Consider the following 23,850-nt stretch of genomic DNA (forward strand, 5'->3'; position numbering starts at 1 on the left):
CTCATGCCTCTTAGCTGGGTTTTGATCAAAGACCTTTCCTTTGTTGCCTTCCCACTTACGCTTCTCATTACTAGCTCCTGATTCTGATTTCGCTTTCTCTGGTTCCTTGCAGGTGATCTGGTTCATCAGGGTGTGCGCCATGCGCATAGCTTCCGGGATATCCACTGGTTTCGAAGAGGTAATATTTCCCTGAATGGTTTTAGGAAGTCCCCACAAGTATCGTTCCATTCGCTTAAATTCAGGGGTAACCATCGTGGGGCACATCAAGGTCAGTTCCCACAACCTTCAGCTCCCAAAACTCAGCTTCCATTTTCTGAATCTCCATTCTGGGGGCAGTACACCTCGATCATAGCCCCTTTAAATTCCTCCTACGGGGTAGCATAAGCCTCGTCAACTCCATTGGCCTGAGCAAGTGTGTTCCACCAGGTTAAGGCGCCGTCTGACATCGTACAGGAGGCGTACTTAGTTTTGTTCACTTCTGAGCAGTTGCTCACACGGAATACGGCTTCCAACTTCTCAAACCATCTTGTCAGCCCAACTGGCCCTTCAGTACCAATGAAATTGTGGGGCTTACAGCTATGAAATTCCTTATATGTACACCCATTCTGAATGTTCTGGTTAGCCGGTGGAGCTTGGGGATTGGCATCCGCCATTGCTGCGGCTACTCGAGCAGCAATCATTTCCTCGATATGTGCCGCTGTGGGCATCTCCCTTGGAACTCTCCCTTTAGCCATTGTTCCTCTGAACAAAATTTCGACCTTAAGTCAAAATCCAGCACTCAATATTTAATAATATGATAGCATATGGTAACCCGTATGGGATCAACACAACACATAGTAATTAAGTAACGCAAACTAGATACATACACCACAAAATCATCATACAGTAGTGTAAATAAAACACCGTACAAAAATTAAACAACATTAAGTTCTATTCATTAATAAGAAAGTTGCATACATCCGCATAAGGTTCGTACAATACACGAGTAAAACATGAAACTACTAACAGGGTTTACATAATGAAACCTAATATAATAGTCCTACGGCGAAGGTGGGTAAATGATGTCCATCAGGTGGGACATCTGTTCCTATAGCTCAGTTACCGGAGAACGGAGGATATGCACTTCCCTCGTCAGTTTCTTGACGACGGGGGATGCTGGTGGGGCAGGCGGTGCAGATGGTACAGATGGTGTAGGTGGTGCAGGTGGCGCTGGTGGTGCAGATGGTGCAGCACCAGAAGTAGATGGTGCATAACGGACAACCTTATGCATGAATGGATCAGCGGGATACGGCACAACCCGCTTATGGGCAGTAACCCTAACCAACTGTCCACGTGCGTCCACGAATGGTCTACCTCCGTTAATCCCTGGAATAACAGTACCATCGAAACGATACTGCTTCTTCGGCGGGGTAGAGGGTGGCTGCACGGGCTCCTCCTCAGGGTCCTCCTCGTAATTACCCTCGGAATCATCCTCGGAATCCTCCTCGCTGGAGTCATCGGATGATAAATCATCTGAATCATCTGAGGGATGATCTGCTTGTCCGGTGGTCATAAGTCGATATCTGCCAGGTGGGATCGGCACGACATGTCCATCAGCAAGGTGTCTAGCCCAATGTCCATGCTTATTACGGAAAGGACCGTCCCCATTTCCCCCAGGAATCACAGTACCACCGGAATGGTGCTGTGGCTCCGGGAGTCCTGGGCCGGGTGGAGCTGGAATCTCCTCTGGATCTACATCTCCTTCTGAGATGATCATCGGGTCAGGTGCGTGGCTACTGTTCTCAGAGGACGAATCGCCAGAGTCGCCGGAGGGTAGCGATGAGGGGATCTGTGAGTCAGCAACAATAGTAGGCTAGGTAGCAGATGTATCTGAGTCGCTATCCAAGTCAATGATAATGGGCGGTAAGTCTGACATCTGAACAAGGAAAAATAACTTTTTCCATGTCCGTAAGTCATATAGCAAGCACGTATTAGGCAAAGTAACTACGGCAGCCTAGATCGTCTACAACAGTACTTAGCATGGAAAAATAACAAAATCCTACAAAAGTATCATGCAATCGAAAGCAGATAGTAGCATGCAGTAGCGAGAATAAGCAGTAGCATACAGCAAGAACTCATAGCAGTAAAAGTAAGCAGTAGCATGCAGCAAGTTCTGCAGAAACAGGTAAACAAGCAAGTTATAGATTAGTCCTATCAGTGAATCCTACTTGGCTCGGTCAAGACTCACTAATGCAACCTAATTCCCTACAACCAATGCTCTGATACCAAATGTGACGCCCCGTACAAAATTAACGTGTACGGATCATCAACAACAGGATCATTACAAGGTCAAAAACTATATGCTGTTTTAAAATAAGTTTGCCTTCATAAAAAGATAGCGTTTTACAAAAGATAATGTGCTTCCTATGAATAGAAGCAATTAACATAAGTACGGGACCCAAGGGTCATTACAACTTCATTATTTAAAAGTAACATAGTTTGTGAATGCAAGGTAAAAGTTTCATGCAGAGACATCTCTAATCAAAAGCAGTGGGAGTCTACACAGCAAGTCTAACAGCGTGACTACTACAGCGGAAGTATCAAACCTCTAAGCACCTGAGAAAACATCCTTAAAAACGTCAACAAGAATGTTGGTGAGCTATAGTTTTAATAGACAACAATATAAAGTAGACTACGAGATTTTGTTTCAAAAATAGTATGAAAAGTATATGTTTAACCGTGGGCACTTGGTAACTAACTTAACGTAAATATAATATATCACCCCCTAAAAGTACACCTGGCGAGTGTGTATGTCCTCGAAGTATTAAACACCTGTTGAATGCTAGCGTGACTAGCCTGAGTGGGGTTGTCAAGCCCTATGGATCCATATCTAAGATTCGCGTTCATGGTTAGGAAACCAATGATTAAACGTTACCGAGCTAAGGGGAAAGTTTATGCCGTTTTATAACCCACACATATGTAAAGTTTAAGTACTCGTGTCAAGTAAGTAAAACATAAAAAGCGCATGTATTCTCAATCCCAAAAATAGTAAAAAGTAAAAAGGGATGCTATAACTCACAGTGAATAAGCAGTAAAAGTCGATACGAAAGTGTGCAAGTAATAAGTAGGTCCGAAAGGTCTTCAACCTAAATCAAAGGTTACTAGGTCGGTATGTTGTCCTCATCAGTTTTAAAAGTGCATAAAATAAGTCTAAGTGTCATCATCATCATCATTCATCATCGTAAAAGCTAAGTACGTTTAACAAGTATAGAGATCGAAACAATAGGCTGATTTTGATCAGCTACTACGACCTCTATGTAAATCGAAAAGACGCGTTGTCAGTGGATATGGATCCGTATGTGAGTCCCCTAGTTTCTGACCAATTTACAGAACCAAACTCGTCTTTGTTTGACCGTGGCGAAGGTTTAAGTGCGAGTAGGTCAGAAATTTCAGCACAACATTACAAGGGTGTAGTGGTTTTAAAAAGGCTATAAATCCTAAACCATATCTCGGATTGAGGCGAGTCTTAAACGAAAAGTCATCTACTCGAACCGAAATATCTGGAAATCAACTTTTCGAGTAGCCCAGGAGCCTGATCAGACCCTGAATTCAGTAAGCAAGTGCTCCGGTGGGATTCTTGGTGCTTGATGCTCATCATGGTTCTCATCCTTGATGCTTGTAGCTTCAAGTGTACAACTCAATGATGTGGTAACATCACTTTGACCAAGATTCAACCCTCAACACACAAGGTATTAAGACTAAGTAAGGATTCAACTCACTTAAGAGAGTTGGAAGGATGATGAACCAAGGTTACATCATATTCTTAGTCTTAACACAAACACAAATTCTATCTACAAAAAAAGCTACAAACTTTCATTTAAACCAAACAAGTATAAACACAAAATTGATCAAACAATGTAATGGAACCCTAAGCTAGAGAGCTTGGATCCTTTTCACACAAATTATGAGATTACAAAGCTAGAAAACTTGAATCCTTGGTGTCTTTGAAGATCTTGAAGCATAAAGCTTAGATCTCCAAGTTACATGAAGACTACAAACACAAGTTTGAATCTTTTCAACAAAATAACAAGATCATAAGTTAGAAAACTTTTTTACAACAAAAGTATGAAGATTCAAAGCTAGAAAGCTTGAATCTTGATTGTTCTTGAAGATCCTTGAAGCATGAAGCTAGATCTTCAAGTTACATGAAGACTACAAACACAAGTTTGAATGTTTTCATCAAAATAAAAAGTTTAAAAGCTAAAAAGACTTGGATCTACAAAATAGATGAAGATTCAAAGATAGAAAGCTTGAATCTTCCATGTTCTTGAAAGATTCAAATCTATGTTTAAATCTACAAGATGTAACAAGATCAAAAAGCTCAAGAGCTAGATCTTCTAATGATGATGATGAACTCGTGATGATGAGAAGAAGAAGAAGAAAAGAAATTCAAAATACTTACAAGTTTTAGACTAGAGAGAAAATAAATGAACAAGTGTGTGTAAATTGTGAATGAGAGCAAGTGTGAAATGAATTGGATATGCTTGGTATTTATAGAGGGTGAGGGGGTAGGATGGGGGTGGTGTAGTGACCCAAACTTTTCCATATTTATATATATTAATTGAGATTGATATTTACATGATTAAATGTTTCCAACATGTTAAGCAATCAAACTTGTTAAGACTTGATTAATTGAAATATGTTTCATATAGACAATTGACCACCCAAGTTGACCGGCGATTCACGAACGTTAAAACTTGTAAAAACGACATGACGATATATATATGGATATACATATGGTTAACATGAGATTATGATAAGTAAGTATCTCCATAAGTATATTAACAATGAGTTATATACATATAAACAAGACTACTAACTTAAGGATTTCGAAACGAGACATATATGTAACGATTATCGTTGTAACGACATTTAAATGTATATATATCATATTAAGATATATTAATATATCATAATATCATGATAATATAATAATTTAACATCTCATTAGATATAATAAACAATGGGTTAACAACATTAATTGAGATCGTTAACTTAAAGGTTTCAAAACAACACTTACATGTAACGACTAACGATGACTTAACGACTCAGTTAAAATGTATATACATGTAGTGTATTTAGATGTATTAAAATACTTTTGGAAGACTTCAAGACATATATCAAAACACTCATACTTAACGAAAATGGTTACAGTTACTTTTCCATTCTTTTCTTTCATCAAGAATTCTAGTCGTATTCTTACCCGTATTATACACAGCTTCAAAACGTACTTACTATGAGTATATACCAATAGGAACTAGCATGGGATTCCACTCTTGATTATGTCATGTATGACTAATCAATTTTAACTTCTACCATGAGCTAGTCAACTAACTAGAACTCCTTTTAACCCCACTCACCACTCACCAATTACCACTCATCATTCACTCCATTTCACTTCCAATTCTCTTTCTAATTCTCTCTAAACACACACACACACACACACTATTATGAACGTATTTTTCCAGTAGTTAATCATCATCTTCATCAAAAATCACTTCAAGAATCAAGCTATAATCATCATAGGAAGAACACTTCAAGAACACTTCAAAAATCCCTTCAAGTTTACTAATTTACTTCCAAGCTTTCTAATCCATTCCAAGTAATCATCTAAGATCAAGAAACCTTTGTTATATACAGTAGGTTATCTTTCTTATTCAAGGAAATATTCATATTCAAACTTTGATTCAATTTCTATAACTATAAACTATCTTAATTCGAGTAAAAATCTTACTTGAACTTGTTTTTGTGTCATGATCCTACTTCAAGAACTTTCAAGCCATCCAAGATCCTTTGAAACTAGATCATTTCTTGTCACTCCCAGTAGGTTTACCTACTAAACTTGAGGTAGTAATAATGTTCATAACATCATTCGATTCATATATATAAAACTATCTTATTCGAAGGTTTAAACTCGTAATCACTAGAACATAGTTTAGTTAATTCTAAACTTGTTCGCAAACAAAAGTTAATCCTTCTAACTCGACTTTTAAAATTAACTACACACATGTTCTATATCTATATGATATTCTAACTTAATGATTTAAAGCCTGGAAACACGAAAAACACCGTAAAACCGGATTTACGCCGTCGTAGTAACACCGCGGGCTGTTTTGGGTTAGTTAATTAAAAACTATGATAAACTTTGATTTAAAAGTTTTTATTCTGAGAAAATGATTTTTATTATGAACATGAAACTATATCCAAAAATTATGGTTAAACTCAAAGTGGAAGTATGTTTTCTAAAATGGTCATCTAGACGTCGTTCTTTCGACTGAAATGACTACCTTTACAAAAATGACTTGTAACTTATTTTTCCGTCTATAAACCTATACTTTTCTGTTTAGATTCATAAAATATAGTTCAATATGAAACCATAGCAATTTGATTCACTCAAAACGGATTTAAAATGAAGAAGTTATGGGTAAAACAAGATTGGATAATTTTTCTCATTTTAGCTACGTGAAAATTGGTAACAAATCTATTCCAACCATAACTTAATCAACTTGTATTGTATATTATGTAATCTTGAGATACCATAGACACGTATACAATGTTTCACCCTATCATGTCGACACATCTATATATATTTCGGAACAACCATAGACACTCTATATGTGAATGTTGGAGTTAGCTATACAGGGTTGAGGTTGATTCCAAAATATATATAGTTTGAGTTGTGATCAATACTGAGATACGTATACACTGGGTCGTGGATTGATTCAAGATAATATTTATCGATTTATTTCTGTACATCTAACTGTGGACAACTAGTTGTAGGTTACTAACGAGGACAGCTGACTTAATAAACTTAAAACATCAAAATATATTAAAATTGTTGTAAATATATTTTAAACATACTTTGATATATATGTATATATTGTTATAGGTTCGTGAATCAATCAGTGGCCAAGTCTTACTTCCCGACGAAGTAAAAATCTGTGAAAGTGAGTTATAGTCCCACTTTTAAAATCTAATATTTTTGGGATGAGAATACATGCAGGTTTTATAAATGATTTACAAAATAGACACAAGTACGTGAAACTACATTCTATGGTTGAATTATCGAAATCGAATATGCCCCTTTTTATTAAGTCTGGTAATCTAAGAATTAGGGAACAGACACCCTAATTAACGCGAATCCTAAAGATAGATCTATTGGGCCTAACAAACCCCATCCAAAGTACCGGATGCTTTAGTACTTCGAAATTTATATCATGTCCGAAGGAGGATCCCGGAATGATGGGGATATTCTTATATATGCATCTTGTTAATGTCGGTTACCAGGTGTTCACCATATAAATGATTTTTATCTCTATGTATGGGATATATATTGAAATATGAAATCTTGTGGTCTATTGTTACGATTTGATATATATAGGTTAAACCTATAACTCACCAACATTTTTGTTGACGTTTAAAGCATGTTTATTCTCAGGTGAATATTAAGAGCTTCCGCTGTTGCATACTAAAATAAGGACAAGATTTGGAGTCCATGTTTGTATGATATTGTGTAAAAACTGCATTCAAGAAACTGATTTCGATGTAACATATTTGTATTGTAAACCATTATGTAATGGTCGTGTGTAAACAGGATATTTTAGATTATCATTATTTGATAATCTACGTAAAGCTTTTTAAACCTTTATTTATGAAATAAAGGTTATGGTTTGTTTTAAAAATGAATGCAGTCTTTGAAAAACGTCTCATATAGAGGTCAAAACCTCGCAACGAAATCAATATTTTACAGTATAACTCTTGTAAATGGATAGACATCATATGAATCTAACTCTTGTCTATTTTACAGTATAAAAACACAAAATGGATAGACAACCCAATATTTTAAGAGACCTACCCGGAGACATGATTGATGAAATCTTGTCTAGAGTCGGTCAGAATTCCTCGGCACAACTATTTAAGGCGAGATCAGTTTGTAAGATATTCGAAGAACGTTCCAAGAATGCCTTGGTTTATAAAAGGCTTTCGTTCGAAAGATGGGGGATATCACATTGGGAAATCCATAAGTTACGATGTGTTTACTTTGACGCATATATTGCGGGGAACCCAAATGCTATTTTACGCAACGGGTTAAGAAATTATTTTGACTCAGTATATCCGAATATAGGACTTCGTGATTTAGAAAAAGCGGCTAACATGCAACATAAAGAAGCATGTTATGCTTACGGGTTAGTAATGTTCGCTTCTCACCAAAGTGAGAACAAGAACATCGGGCTACAACTATTAAACAAAATGTTCCCACAAGTGACGGAGTCGGTAATTGGGGTAAGAAATGAGGTTTTTAGGTTATTACGAGACTGTTGGTCATTACGTAACCCGCGTCCCTTTGACGACGTTACAACACGCTGTCTTATCAACGGCCATAACGGTTATGTTCCACAAGACCAAGGATGGGAAGTAGTCCCAGTAAAACCAGAATGCATGACTTGTTTCTGGACGTATGAATTACGTGTCTTTATTGCCTTTGCTGAACGACTTGTGTACTAGCTATAATTATCTTCACAACTATCTTGTATCAAAGTTATTGTGTGCTATATTTCTTGCTTTATGTAAAATAAGCGGTATTGTAAGTTTGTAAAATATTGTATAAAAGTTTGAACGCGAAATATTATTACAATCAGTTTTTCATATAGAATTGTAGTAGTTGAATTGTATATTAGCTACTAAGTATGAACTTAACGGGTAGGTACTACCCGAATTTAAACTTATAAAACGCTAATATGAAGAAAAAGCTTTTATAAATGAGTTCATATTATGCTACGAAATACTACTAACTACTCTTAATATTCTGTATGATTAACTTGTTCCATTTGACTATTTTGAAGGAAATGGCACCGACTACTAGACACACCGTGAATATGAATGAAGAGGAATTCCGTACTTTTCTAGCTTCAAACATAGCTGCAGTACAGGCTGCGCTACATACCAACAATAACCTTGGATCTGGCAGTACAGGAAATCGTGTAGGATGCACCTACAAAGAATTCACTGCCTGCAAACCTTTAGAATTTGATGGAACCGAAGGACCGATCGTATTGAAACGGTGGACCGAGAAGGTCGAATCGGTGTTTGCCATAAGTAAGTGTACTGAAGAGGACAAAGTGAAGTACGCTACGCATACCTTCACAGGTTCTGCGTTAACATGGTGGAATACCTATCTAGAGCAAGTGGGACAAGATGATGCGTACGCACTACCGTGGTCAGCATTCAAGCACTTGATGAACGAGAAGTACCGTCCCAGAACCGAGGTCAATAAGCTCAAAACAGAACTTAGAGGGTTACGAACCCAAGGATTTGATATTACCACGTACGAAAGACGATTCACAGAATTGTGCCTATTGTGTCCGGGAGCATTCGAAGATGAGGAAGAGAAGATCGACGCGTTTGTGAAAGGATTACCGGAAAGAGTCCAAGAAGATATAAGTTCACACGAGCCCGTCTCCATACAACAGGCATGTAGAATGGCTCACAAACTAGTGAACCAGATTGAAGAAAGAATTAAAGAACAGACTGCTGAAGAGGCCAATGTGAAGCAAGTCAAAAGAAATTGGGAGGAAAACGGTGATAAGAATCACCAATACAATAACAACAGCAATTACAACAATAATCGCAACAATTATCCCAACAATCGCAACATCAATCGCAACTACAACAAACGGCCCAACAACAACAACAACAACAACAACAACAACAACAACTACAACAATCATCCCAACAACAATAATAACTGCAACAACAACAACAATCAGAAGCAGCTATGCCAAAGGTGTGAAAAGTATCACTCGGGGTTCTGCACCAAATTTTGCAACAAGTGTAAAAGAAATGGTCATAGCGCGGTGAAGTGTGAGGTCTACGGACCAGGGGTTAATAGAACGAAAGGAACAAATGGTGTCAGAACGAGTAATGGTGGAGCAAGTAGTGTCGGAGCAAGTTATGCCAATGTAGTTTGTTATAAATGTGGAAAACCGGGCCACATTATTAGAAATTGCCCGAACCAGGAGAACACGAATGGACAAGGCCGCGAAAGAGTTTTCAATATTAATGCGGCAGAGGCACAGGAAGACCCGGAACTTGTTACGGGTACGTTTCTTATTGACAATAAATCTGCTTATGTTTTATTTGATTCGGGTGCGGATAGAAGCTATATGAGTAGAGATTTTTGTGCTAAATTAAGTTGTCCATTGACGCCTTTGGATAGTAAATTTTTACTCGAATTAGCAAATGGTAAATTAATTTCAGCAGATAATATATGTCGGAATCGAGAAATTAAACTGGTTAGCGAAACATTTAAGATTGATTTGATACCAGTAGAGTTAGGGAGTTTTGATGTGATAATCGGTATGGACTGGTTGAAAGAAGTGAAAGCAGAGATCATTTGTTACAAAAATGCAATTCGCATTATACGAGAAAAAGGAAAACCCTTAATGGTGTACGGAGAAAAGGGCAACACGAAGCTACATCTTATTAGTAATTTGAAGGCACAAAAACTAATAAGAAAAGGTTGCTATGCTGTTCTAGCACACGTCGAGAAAGTACAAACTGAAGAAAAGAGCATCAATGATGTTCCCATTGCAAAAGAATTTCCCGATGTATTTCCGAAAGAATTACCGGGATTACCCCCACATCGATCTGTTGAATTTCAAATAGATCTTGTACCAGGAGCTGCACCAATAGCTCGTGCTCCTTACAGACTCGCACCCAGCGAGATGAAAGAACTGCAAAGCCAATTACAAGAACTTTTAGAGCGTGGTTTCATTCGACCAAGCACATCACCGTGGGGAGCTCCTGTTTTGTTTGTCAAGAAGAAAGATGGTACATTCAGGTTGTGTATCGACTACCGAGAGTTGAACAAACTTACCATCAAGAACCGCTACCCACTACCGAGAATCGACGACTTATTTGATCAACTACAAGGCTCGTCTGTTTATTCAAATATTGACTTACATTCCGGGTATCATCAAATGCGGGTGAAAGAAGATGATATTCCAAAGACTGCTTTCAGAATACGTTACGGTCATTACGAGTTTATGGTCATGCCATTTGGTTTAACTAATGCACCAGCTGTGTTCATGGACCTTATGAACCGAGTGTGTGGACCATACCTTGACAAGTTTGTCATTGTTTTCATTGATGACATACTTATTTACTCAAAGAATGACCAAGAACACGGTGAACATTTGAGAAAGGTGTTAGAAGTATTGAGGAAGGAAGAATTGTACGCTAAATTTTCAAAGTGTGCATTTTGGTTGGAAGAAGTTCAATTCTTCGGTCACATAGTGAATAAAAAAGGTATTAAGGTGGATCCGGCAAAGATAGAAACTGTTGAAAAGTGGGAAACCCCGAAAACTCCGAAACACATATGCCAGTTTTTAGGACTAGCTGGTTACTACAGAAGGTTCATCCAAGACTTTTCCAGAATAGCAAAACCCTTGACTGCATTAACGCATAAAGGGAAGAAATTTGAATGGAAGGATGAACAAGAGAAAGCGTTTCAGTTATTGAAGAAAAAGCTAACTACGGCAACTATATTGTCATTGCCTGAAGGGAATGATGATTTTATGATTTATTGTGACGCATCAAAGCAAGGTCTCGGTTGTGTATTAATGCAACGAACGAAGGTGATTGCTTATGCGTCTAGAAAATTGAAGATTCACGAGCAAAATTATACGACGCATGATTTGGAATTGGGCGTGGTTGTTTTTGCATTAAAGACTTGGAGGCACTACTTATATGGGGTCAAAAGTATTATATATACCGACCACAAAAGTCTTCAACACATATTTAATCAGAAACAACTGAATATGAGGCAGCGTAGGTGGATTGAATTGTTGAATGATTACGACTTTGAGATTTGTTACCACCCGGGGAAGGCAAATGTGGTAGCCGATGCCTTGAGCAGGAAGGACAGAGAACCCATTCGAGTAAAATCTATGAATATAATGATTCATAATAACCTTACTACTCAAATAAAGGAGGCGCAACAAGGAGTTTTAAAAGAAGGAAATTTAAAGGATGAAATACCCAAAGGATCGGAGCAGCATCTTAATATTCGGGAAGACGGAACCTGGTATAGGGCTGAAAGGATTTGGGTACCAAAATTTGGAGATATGAGAGAAATGGTACTTAGAGAATCTCATAAAACCAGATACTCAATACATCCTCGAACGGAGAAGATGTACAAGGATCTCAAGAAACATTTTTGGTGGCTGGGTATGAAAGCCGATGTTGCTAAATACGTAGGAGAATGTTTGACGTGTTCTAAGGTCAAAGCTGAGCATCAGAAACCATCAGGTCTACTTCAACAACCCGAAATCCCAGAATGGAAATGGGAAAACATTACCATGGATTTCATCACTAAATTGCCAAGGACTGCAAATGGTTTTGATACTATTTGGGTGATAGTTGATCGTCTCACCAAATCAGCACACTTCCTGCCAATAAGAGAAGATGACAAGATGGAGAAGTTAGCACGACTGTATTTGAAGGAAGTCGTCTCCAGACATGGAATACCAATCTCTATTATCTCTGATAGGGATGGCAGATTTATTTCAAGATTCTGGCAGACATTACAGCAAGCATTAGGAACTCGTCTAGACATGAGTACTGCCTATCATCCACAAACTGATGGGCAGAGCGAAAGGACGATACAAACGCTTGAAGACATGCTACGAGCATGTGTTATTGATTTCAAAAACAGTTGGGATCGACATCTACCGTTAGCAGAATTTTCCTACAACAACAGCTACCATTCAAGCATTGAGATGGCGCCGTTTGAAGCACTTTACGGTAGAAAGTGCAGGTCTCCGATTTGTTGGAGTGAAGTGGGGGATAGACAGATTACGGGTCCGGAGATTATACAAGAAACTACCGTGAAGATCATCCAAATTCAACAACGTTTGAAAACCACCCAAAGTCGACAAAAGAGCTACGCTGACATTAAAAGAAAAGATATAGAATTTGAAATTGGAGAGATGGTCATGCTTAAAGTTGCACCTTGGAAAGGCGTTGTTCGATTTGGTAAACGAGGGAAATTAAATCCAAGGTATATTGGACCATTCAAGATTATTGATCGTGTCGGACCAGTAGCTTACCGACTTGAGTTACCTCAACAACTCGCGGCTGTACATAACACTTTCCATGTCTCGAATTTGAAGAAATGTTTTGCTAAAGAAGATCTCACTATTCCGTTAGATGAAATCCAAATCAACGAAAAACTCCAATTCATCGAAGAACCCGTCGAAATAATGGATCGTGAGGTTAAAAGACTTAAGCAAAACAAGATACCAATTGTTAAGGTTCGATGGAATGCTCGTAGAGGACCCGAGTTCACCTGGGAGAGTGAAGATCAGATGAAGAAGAAATACCCTCATCTATTTCCAGAAGATTCGTCAACACCTTCAACAACTTAAAATTTCGGGACGAAATTTATTTAACGGGTTGGTACTGTAGTGACCCGAACTTTTCCATGTTTATATATATTAATTGAGATTGATATTTACATGATTAAATGTTTCCAACATGTTAAGCAATCAAACTTGTTAAGACTTGATTAATTGAAATATGTTTCATATAGACAATTGACCACCCAAGTTGACCGGCGATTCACGAACGTTAAAACTTGTAAAAACGACATGACGATATATATATGGATATACATATGGTTAACATGAGATTATGATAAGTAAGTATCTCCATAAGTATATTAACAATGAGTTATATACATATAAACAAGACTACTAACTTAAGGATTTCGAAACGAGACATATATGTAACGATTATCGTTGTAACGACATTTAAATGTATATATATCATATTAAGATATATTAATATATCATAATATCATGATAATATATTAATTTAACATCTCATTAGATATAATAAACAATGGGTTAACAACATTAATTGAGATCGTTAACTTAAAGGTTTCAAAACAACACTTACATGTAACGACTAACGATGACTTAACGACTCAGTTAAAATGTATATACATGTAGTGTATTTAGATGTATTAAAATACTTTTGGAAGACTTCAAGACATATATCAAAACACTCATACTTAACGAAAATGGTTACAGTTACTTTTCCATTCTTTTCTTTCATCAAGAATTCTAGTCGTATTCTTACCCGTATTATACACAGCTTCAAAACGTACTTACTATGAGTATATACCAATAGGAACTAGCATGGGATTCCACTCTTGATTATGTCATGTATGACTAATCAATTTTAACTTCTACCATGAGCTAGTCAACTAACTAGAACTCCTTTTAACCCCACTCACCACTCACCAATTACCACTCATCATTCACTCCATTTCACTTCCAATTCTCTTTTTAATTCTCTCTCAACACACACACACACTATTATGAACGTATTTTTTCAGTAGTTAATCATCATCTTCATCAAAAATCACTTCAAGAATCAAGCTATAATCATCATAGGAAGAACACTTCAAGAACACTTCAAAAATCCCTTCAAGTTTACTAATTTACTTCCAAGCTTTCTAATCCATTCCAAGTAATCATCTAAGATCAAGAAACCTTCGTTATATACAGTAGGTTATCTTTCTTATTCAAGGTAATATTCATATTCAAACTTTGATTCAATTTCTATAACTATAAACTATCTTAATTCGAGTAAAAATCTTACTTGAACTTGTTTTTGTGTCATGATCCTACTTCAAGAACTTTCAAGCCATCCAAGATCCTTTGAAGCTAGATCATTTCTTGTCACTTCCAGTAGGTTTACCTACTAAACTTGAGGTAGTAATGATGTTCATAACATCATTCGATTCATATATATAAAACTATCTTATTCGAAGGTTTAAACTCGTAATCACTAGAACATAGTTTAGTTAATTCTAAACTTGTTCGCAAACAAAAGTTAATCCTTCTAACTTGACTTTTAAAATTAACTACACACATGTTCTATATCTATATGATATGCTAACTTAATGATTTAAAACCTGGAAACACGAAAAACACCGTAAAACCGGATTTACGCCGTCGTAGTAACACCGCGGGCTGTTTTGGGTTAGTTAATTAAAAACTATGATAAACTTTGATTTAAAAGTTGTTATTCTGAGAAAATGATTTTTATTATGAACATGAAACTATATCCAAAAATTATGGTTAAACTCAAAGTGGAAGTATGTTTTCTAAAATGGTCATCTAGACGTCGTTCTTTCGACTAAAATGACTACCTTTACAAAAACGACTTGTAACTTATTTTTCCGACTATAAACCTATACTTTTCTGTTTAGATTCATAAAATATAGTTCAATATGAAACCATAGCAATTTGATTCACTCAAAACGGATTTAAAATGAAGAAGTTATGGGTAAAACAAGATTGGATAATTTTTCTCATTTTAGCTACGTGAAAATTGGTAACAAATCTATTCCAACCATAACTTAATCAACTTATATTGTATATTATGTAATCTTGAGATACCATAGACACGTATACAATGTTTCGACCTATCATGTCGACACATCTATATATATTTCGGAACAACCATAGACACTCTATATGTGAATGTTGGAGTTAGCTATACAGGGTTAAGGTTGATTCCAAAATATATATAGTTTGAGTTGTGATCAATACTGAGATACGTATACACTGGGTCGTGGATTGATTCAAGATAATATTTATCGATTTATTTCTGTACATCTAACTGTGGACAACTAGTTGTAGGTTACTAACGAGGACAGCTGACTTAATAAACTTAAAACATCAAAATATATTAAAAGTGTTGTAAATATATTTTAAACAAACTTTGATATATATGTATATATTGTTATAGGTTCGTGAATCAACCAGTGGCCAAGTCTTACTTCCCGACGAAGTAAAAATCTGTGAAAGTGAGTTATAGTCCCACTTTTAAAATCTAATATTTTTGGGATGAAAATACATGCAGGTTTTATAAATGATTTACAAAATAGACACAAGTACGTGAAACTACATTCTATGGTTGAATTATCGAAATCAAATATGCCCCTTTTTATTATGTCTGGTAATCTAAGAATTAGGGAACAGACACCCTAATTGACGCGAATCCTAAAGATAGATCTATTGGGCCTAACAAACCCCATCCAAAGTACCGGATGCTTTAGTACTTCAAAATTTATATCATATCCGAAGGGTGTCCCGGAATGATGGGGATATTCTTATATATATGCATCTTGTTAATGTCGGTTACCAGGTGTTCACCATATGAATGATTTTTATCTCTATGTATGGGATGTGTATTGAAATATGAAATCTTGTGGTCTATTGTTACGATTTGATATATATAGGTTAAACCTATAACTCACCAACATTTTTGTTGACGTTTAAAGCATGTTTATTCTCAGGTGAATATTAAGAGCTTCCGCTGTTGCATACTAAAATAAGGACAAGATTTGGAGTCCATGTTTGTATGATATTGTGTAAAAACTGCATTCAAGAAACTGATTTCGATGTAACATATTTGTATTGTAAACCATTATGTAATGGTCGTGTGTAAACAGGATATTTTAGATTATCATTATTTGATAATCTACGTAAAGCTTTTTAAACCTTTATTTATGAAATAAAGGTTATGGTTTGTTTTAAAAATGAATGCAGTCTATGAAAAACGTCTCATATAGAGGTCAAAACCTCGCAACGAAATCAATTAATATGGAACGTTTTTAATCAATAAGAACGGGACATTTCAGGTGGAGGCCGTAGGTGGTGGTGGGGATCATGGGGGACACCTTTTTGCTTTTTGGTTAGTGGTTGTCTAAAGTTGGTGCTTATGTTAGGATCCCATGCAACATTAAGGATAATGCTTAACAAAATTGCTATTATGTTCCCTCTAATAAATGAGCATTTGTCTTACATATTAAAGGGTCACTAGTCACTTATAATTGGGCTAATTAAATAGTCCACTAACTAGAGTAGTAGGGTGGGCTTAAGTCCAACAAAGTCCAACAAGACTAACTAGTGTGTTCTAGTAAATTACTAAACGTAATTAAGCATCCAAAAACCCAATTAATTATTATAAAATAATAATTAGTATTTCGTAGTCAAAATATTCCGATTATGACCAGAGTTAAACGTGTACCGATAAACATAGCTCGTTCAAAACGTTAAGTGACACTAACGGTCGTAAAAGCAATAAAGGATCATGTTAAGTAACCTAGTACTTAAAAACATGTTGTAAGGCATTAACGAATGTAATTAACATAATTAGTGATCACAGAATATAATCTATCTCAGTACGCTTAAATACGCAGTTACGGGAAAGCACAAAGTACAAAAGCAAGTCGAAAAAGTCGGGTCGTTACACGACGTGTTAAGACACCACATTTCACGTGACGAGTGAAGTGTCGACGTGTTAAGAGACCACTCAGGAAGTATGAGGGGTGAAGTGTCGACGTGCTAAGACACCACTCCTAAAAGTATGATGGGTGAAGTGTCAACGTGTTAAGACACCACCCGGGGTGAAGTATCGACGTGTTTAGATGCCACTCCAAGAAATATCACGGGTGAAGTGTCGACGTGTTAAGACACCTCCCGGGGTGAAGTATCGATGTGTTAAGATGCCACCTGTGGGGTTATTGTACGACGTGCTAAATGCACTAACGGTTGTTACGAACACCGATGGTCTTTCGCGAGCACCATTCCCTTGTGCGATTGGTTAACCATGGTTATGTGATGTAGTGTTGCATATTATATTGGTTCGGAATATATGCTATTATTTGTGCTAGTTTGCGTATTGGAGATTTTAGCATTATACTTTGCGATGGTATGATAATTAAATTGCTAGCGTGTATGCGGTAATTATGTAAGTGATTGCAAGTAAGTAGATTATATATGTATATGTATAATTATTGTATTCACTAAGCTTTATGCTTACCCCTCTCGGTGTCTACCTTTTTATAGGTATTGTTGATGCGGAGTTATCTAGTTGCTAGACTAGGATTGTTAGGCGTTGCTTAAGCTTGGAGGATTTGCTTTTGGATATTTGGACGCGGATTGGGGGATTTGGTAGTCCCTGGGATTATGCTCTTGGTATCGGGTTGGGTTGTTGAGTATTAACCCGTAATTTGTATGATTGGTTCATTGTTACAAATACTTTTGTAATGTGTCATTTGTGTACCAAGGGTCGTTATAAATTATTAAATGTGTCGTTACGATATTATGTTTTTGGTTAAAACAGAGTTGGAAATTGTTATGTAATATGAAAGCGTTAATGGGACCTAACTTATAAAAAAAATGTGCTTCGTTTTTGGTAAATGGATTTGGGGTCGTTACATTAGGGTTGACATATACGGTTTAGGGTTTATGGTTTAGTGTATAGGGTTTAGTTTATAGGGTATAGAGTTTAGAGCATAGGGTTTAAGGTTTAGATTTTAGAATTTATGATTTAGGGTATAATGTTTAAGGTTTTGGGTTTCAGGTTTTGGGTTTAGTGTGTAAGGTTAAGGGTTGGTGGTTAAGGTTTAAGGTTTAGGGTATAGTGTTTAGGGTTTAGGGTTTAGTGTTTGGAGTTTAGTGTTTCGGGTTTAGTGTGTATGGTTTAGTGTTTAGGGTTTAGGGTTTAGGGTTTGGGGTTTAGGGTTTAGTGTTTAGGGGTTAGGGTTTAGTGTTTAGGGTATAAAGTTTAGGGTTTAGTGTTTAGGGTATAGAGTTTAGGGTTTAGTGTTTAGGGTTTAGTGTGTAGGGTTTAATGTTTAGGGTTTAGGATTTATGGTTTAGGGTTTAGAGTTTAGTGTATAGGGTTTAGGATTTAGGGTTTAGTGTGTAGAGTATAGCATTGGTGGTTTGGAGTTTAGGGTTGATTTTGGTTTTAGAGTTTAGGGTTTAGATATAAGGTTTAGGGTTTAGAGTTTTGTGTATAGGGTTTATGATTTAGTGTTTAGGGTTTATTGTTTATAGGTTAGGATTTAGGGTTTAGATTTTATAATTTATGATTTAGGGTTTAGGTTATGGGGTTTATTGCTTAGCGTTTAGTGTTTAGTATGTTTAAGGTTTAGATTTAGAGTTTAGGTTTAGGGTTTAGTGTTTAAGGAGCGAGATATGTTGATGAAGTTGAAAGTTAAAGTACAATTTGGGTTATCTTTTGACCCATTTGTTTCCTGTTTTCAACCCGCATGTTCCAATCAACCCATATTAGATAAAAACATAACCCAATTGACCCAAGCCCAATTAATTTGACAATATGGTCTAAACTGTAACCCCTCTATCATGTTTAATCGTTCATATCGTTCACAAAAAAAAAGAACAAATGGTATTTCTCTAAACTTAATAAAATTATCACTTAATACATTTGTTTATAGTACTTCAACTTCAAAGTTTACATATTGATCAACGTTATTTTGTTGAATGATTAATCTACAGCAACTTCCCAAACATTTTGTCTGTCAACAATTTAAGAAAACAGTGAAAAAGAGGAATGCATGTATCAACTGTAACGGTATTGAATTAAAAGTTAAAAATACCTAAAAATGTGAATGATATAGATGAACAATTGCAAATGTTTATGGAATGTTTAACGATTAAAATACGAATATGATTTAGCAGCTGCCGGAAGAGCTTCAAAAATTACCTGAACTACAAAATAATTGTGACTATGAGTGTCTCGATATGAACAAAAAAACTCATATATGGGGTTTGAAGCAAGAAAAAAGATCAAAGAAAAAGTATGTTTCTAAAGGGTGGCTAAAGTTCTTAACTGTAAATGGATATGTTCCGGACGACAAGTGTTTGATTACGTTCTTGCGTGACGAACACAGGTTCATCATGGTCTTAGATGGAACTTACCCGGTGTAACAATTTGTTTCGGTATCAAAGTCTTTTGATTCTGCAGGATGTTCGTTAGTTTGTGTAGAAGTGTTAATGAATATGGGTTTAGTTTCTTTCTATTTTGATGCTTATACATGTAATTATTAAACACTTTAAGATATAACTTATGGTAGCTTAGTAAGCATTGAATAATTTTGCATGTAATTGAACTTTATGATATGCCAATCGATGAATCATGGTAATTTTGATATGCTATAGATCCTATCATTAAACACAAGTTGCAACTAAACAACTAAAATGTATGATATTATGTTTGTATAATCTTATTCTTCTGTATATTATAAAAAAATTACCAATATAAATATATTACAAATAGTATTTGTTATGGAAACATCAACTTCATATTGATCATCTTCTATTGTTAGATTGTTTGGATAACCAAATTCAAAGCAAAATAACAAATACAATATAATATGGTATTAATAAATGATTTCACTTTTAAAAAACCCCGCGAAATCGCGGGTCTTTAACTAGTTACATAGTATATTATATATGTAAACAAAATAAAATAAAATAACATAAAAAATAAAAATAAAATGCGACGTACATCAGCATTTCACTAACAAATCATACCACCACTACTACAAAAAAAAAAAAAAAAAAAAAAAAAAAAAAACCACACGTCCTAATCATCGAAAAAGTACAAAAAAACAAACCACACCGCTAACCCACGCCCCCTACCAGTACAATTGGTGTTATGATTGAAGTTACTTGTGTAAGACTGTAAATAAGGCCTGCAATCGTTGTTTTTCAATACATATGTCTAGGGGTCTAGTCCAAAAAACTTAAAAGGCCATCTTTTTGGTATTACTAGCTAGGCTCATAATCAACATTTGGGCTTTCTTATAAAAATGTAAATATGCCTTAAAAAAGTGTGGATATTATCGCCTTATCGGTTCAATTTTCTTGTTCAGTTTTGAAACTTTTGAGAGTAATATCAAAAACATAAAATCGATATCCATTTCAAATTTTAAAACTTAAACGCAAACTGAATTTGTATTCTGCTCGAGTGTGGGTTTTTTTTTTTTTAAAGGCAAGTTGTTGACATCGAATACCCTCATTTGCCACGCACGAACGCACTTTCGGGTAGGAAACCCGAACCGCATTACAGGGATCCGAATCTTATACCATCCCGAGGGGCATGCGACCGGACCTGGGTCCTGAATACGGGTCGGTAAAACCTTTCCCGAGGCAGTTCGGCTTTCACGAAATAAATCCCACGAGAAGGGACTCAAACTTGAGACCTCCTCACCCTCATCCCAATGCACAAGTGCAAAGGGTGAACTACTAAACCACAAGGGTGGGTTGTTGAAAAAATACATATATAGTCTCTTATCAATCTTTTCTTGTTTATGTTTCAACTTAATCTGGTTAAATTACAACACAAATACACAATGTTATTAGCTCCAACGACCAGCATCCACATGACGAATTAGCTAAGCATTGCCTATATTGATATCCCCTTGACCTACAAAGAAAAAATCGTTGAACCAAATATTAGACTCACATATAGCTACCGCAATTAAAATTGGCCTAATTATATTAATCTCGATGTGATTGTCGATATAACATAAGATTTTCTTTTTTTCAGTCCTATCCTGGAAAAAAAATTCAATGTGCAAGGGTTTGAAAAATATAAGGTGAATCTAATTATCAGTATAACCACGCCATATGCTCGATCTCATACATAATACAAGTCAATTATTCCTCAACCATAGCGTTATAGAGAAGTCGTTCTGTACATAATTAAAAGTCATCATATATATAGGTTATATATCACTCTCTCTCTGAGCTTGAGATTTTTAAATACTCCATTTTTAATGTAATTAGAGAAGAATATACTTACTTATAAATCCAATGCTTCCTCAAGCACATCGGCGATCAATTCCATGGTAGGCCGTTCCTTCGAGTTGAAACTAATGCACCGAATTGCAATATTTTTGAACGCATTAAAGGATGGGGTCTTTATTTCTTCTCTGATGAAAGGATCAATTAACAGTTCTGGTCTTTGATCAAAATAACGCCGGACCTGATGCAACAGAGTTTGGGCAGGTTTACCGTCTTCAAAGCTTCTATAGTTATAAACCAGCATCCCACTTAACAATTCAAACATTACAACACCAAACGAATATACATCTGACTCTTTCCTGAGGACACCACCTTCATAGTAAACAGGATCAATATAGAAGTTGGTACCCGCAGCGTGTGTATACTCATGAGTATATAGCTGACCTACAGTAGAGTCTGATTTCGATAATCCAAAGTCACATATTTTGGCTTCAAGATTTTCGTCCAATAATATGTTCCCGCTCTTTACGTCTCTGTGTATCACTCTTTTTTCTTCCCCAAGACCCGAGTGGAGGTAGTCTAGTCCTCTTGCAGCCCCTAAGCAAATCTTTAGTCGTTGTGCCCATGTCAACTTACGTCTATTATCCTTTTTCACGAGATAATCATCTAGGCCACCATTGACAGCAAGATCATAAACTATAATTTTCTCAGTTCCTTCATCACAGTAACCAATGAAACAGATGATGTTTTGATGATTGAAATTGAAAATCATCTGAAGCTCACTGCGAAAATTGAGCTCCATCTGTTCTTGATCACCTTTGGGTTGTAAGAATTTGATGGCAACTTTGCGATATAGCCAGCGTTCAGAGAGTTTTCCTCGGTAAACCACACCGAATCCACCCTCTCCAATACGAGTATTTTGATCTTTTACTCCAATCGCCAAGTTGATTTCATGGAGTGGAATTTTGAAATCTTCTAGCACCTTTCTGTTTTTTTGCTTAATTGTACTAAAACCTCCATGGTTCTGTGAATATACGACGTAATCTTTTTAAGAATCATATATAAAACATGATTGTTTTTTCAAAATAATTAATATAGTGAAATGACTTACTTGTATATACAACGCTTCCTCAAGCCTCTTGACGATCTTGCTCATTGTAGGGCGGTCCTTTGTGTTGTAACTGATACATTTATATGCAATTTCCTTAAATGTATCTAAAGAATGATCATCAATTTGATCTCTTATATTGGGATCAATTAACGACTCAAAGTCTTGTCGAACCAGGTAAATTAGATTTCGTGACTTCGAGTATGTTCCGTTGTGCAGTGTTCGGTGAAATTCTTCTTTAGCCGGTAGTCCACTCAATATTTCAAAAAGTACGACACCAAACGAGTAGACGTCTGTTTCTGACTTGAGGCTGTGGCTTTCATAGTAAGCTGGATCTATAGGATTTTTGATATAGCCGACAAAGGTACCTTGGCGGTTATTTCTAGGGACTAAAGCTGACCAACCAAAATCATTAATTTTAGGTTCTAGTTTGTCATCTAATAGTATATTTCCGCTATGGATGTTTCCATGTATTACACTCTTATACTGCCCAAGCCCCATGTGAAGGTACTTGAATCCTCTCGCTGCCCCTATGCAAATCTTGAGTCGTTGTTCCCATGTTAACCGACACCTCTTACTTGAGTCTTTTAGATACTCATCCAGTGCTCCGTTAACAGCATACTCAGAAACTACAACCTTATTAGATCCTATATCATTGTAACCAACAAAACGAATGATATTTTTATGGTGCAATCTGGATAAAATTTCAAGCTCCCCACGGAACTCTTGTCTCCAAACATCATTCAGTTTGATGGCAACTTTCTGTTTGCTATCATTCAGTTCTCCTATGTAGAGTTTCTTGTTTATTTTAGTATTTTCACTGAAGTTCTGGGTTGCCCTTTTTATATCCTCCATTGTAATCAGCAATTCGCTTAGAGGTTGGAGCCTTTGTTTGTGATTGGTAGATGCAACTGCCTGGTTTTGTGAATATAAACACGTTCATGCGTTGTAAAATCTATAAAAATCCTTAGCACAAATCATATATAATTGTAAACATTTCACAAATCATGTTTTTGTTAGGTCCAATATATTGATAAGATATGTTGTATTGTACATGGTGAGTAT

At 36.1% G+C, this 23,850-nt stretch overlaps 1 protein-coding gene across 1 annotated transcript; it reads right to left on the reverse strand.

Moving 5' to 3' along the window:
• Positions 1-21,952: 21,952 nt before the first annotated feature.
• LOC139874989 (receptor-like protein kinase ANXUR2) lies at positions 21,953-23,640 on the reverse strand. Its single transcript, XM_071862377.1, has 3 exons — positions 22,789-23,640; positions 22,024-22,701; positions 21,953-21,961 (listed from the first exon to the last, which is right to left on the reverse strand). Exons 1-3 carry the CDS (start codon positions 23,638-23,640, stop codon positions 21,953-21,955), a joined length of 1,539 nt encoding a protein of 512 aa, XP_071718478.1.
• Between the last annotated feature and the right edge of the window lie 210 nt (positions 23,641-23,850).

The sequence above is a fragment of the Rutidosis leptorrhynchoides genome, chromosome 11 (genome assembly GCF_046630445.1).
Source record: "Rutidosis leptorrhynchoides isolate AG116_Rl617_1_P2 chromosome 11, CSIRO_AGI_Rlap_v1, whole genome shotgun sequence".
Classification (NCBI taxonomy): domain Eukaryota; kingdom Viridiplantae; phylum Streptophyta; class Magnoliopsida; order Asterales; family Asteraceae; genus Rutidosis; species Rutidosis leptorrhynchoides.

Excerpts from the sequence above, each read along its gene's own strand:
- LOC139874989 (XM_071862377.1), bottom strand. The coding sequence starts at position 23,640 with ATGGAGGATATAAAAAGGGCAACCCAGAACTTCAGTGAAAATACTAAA. Across the intron at positions 22,702-22,788 it reads AGGAAGCGTTGTATATACAA|AACCATGGAGGTTTTAGTAC; the intron begins GTAAGTCATTTC and ends GTATATTCACAG.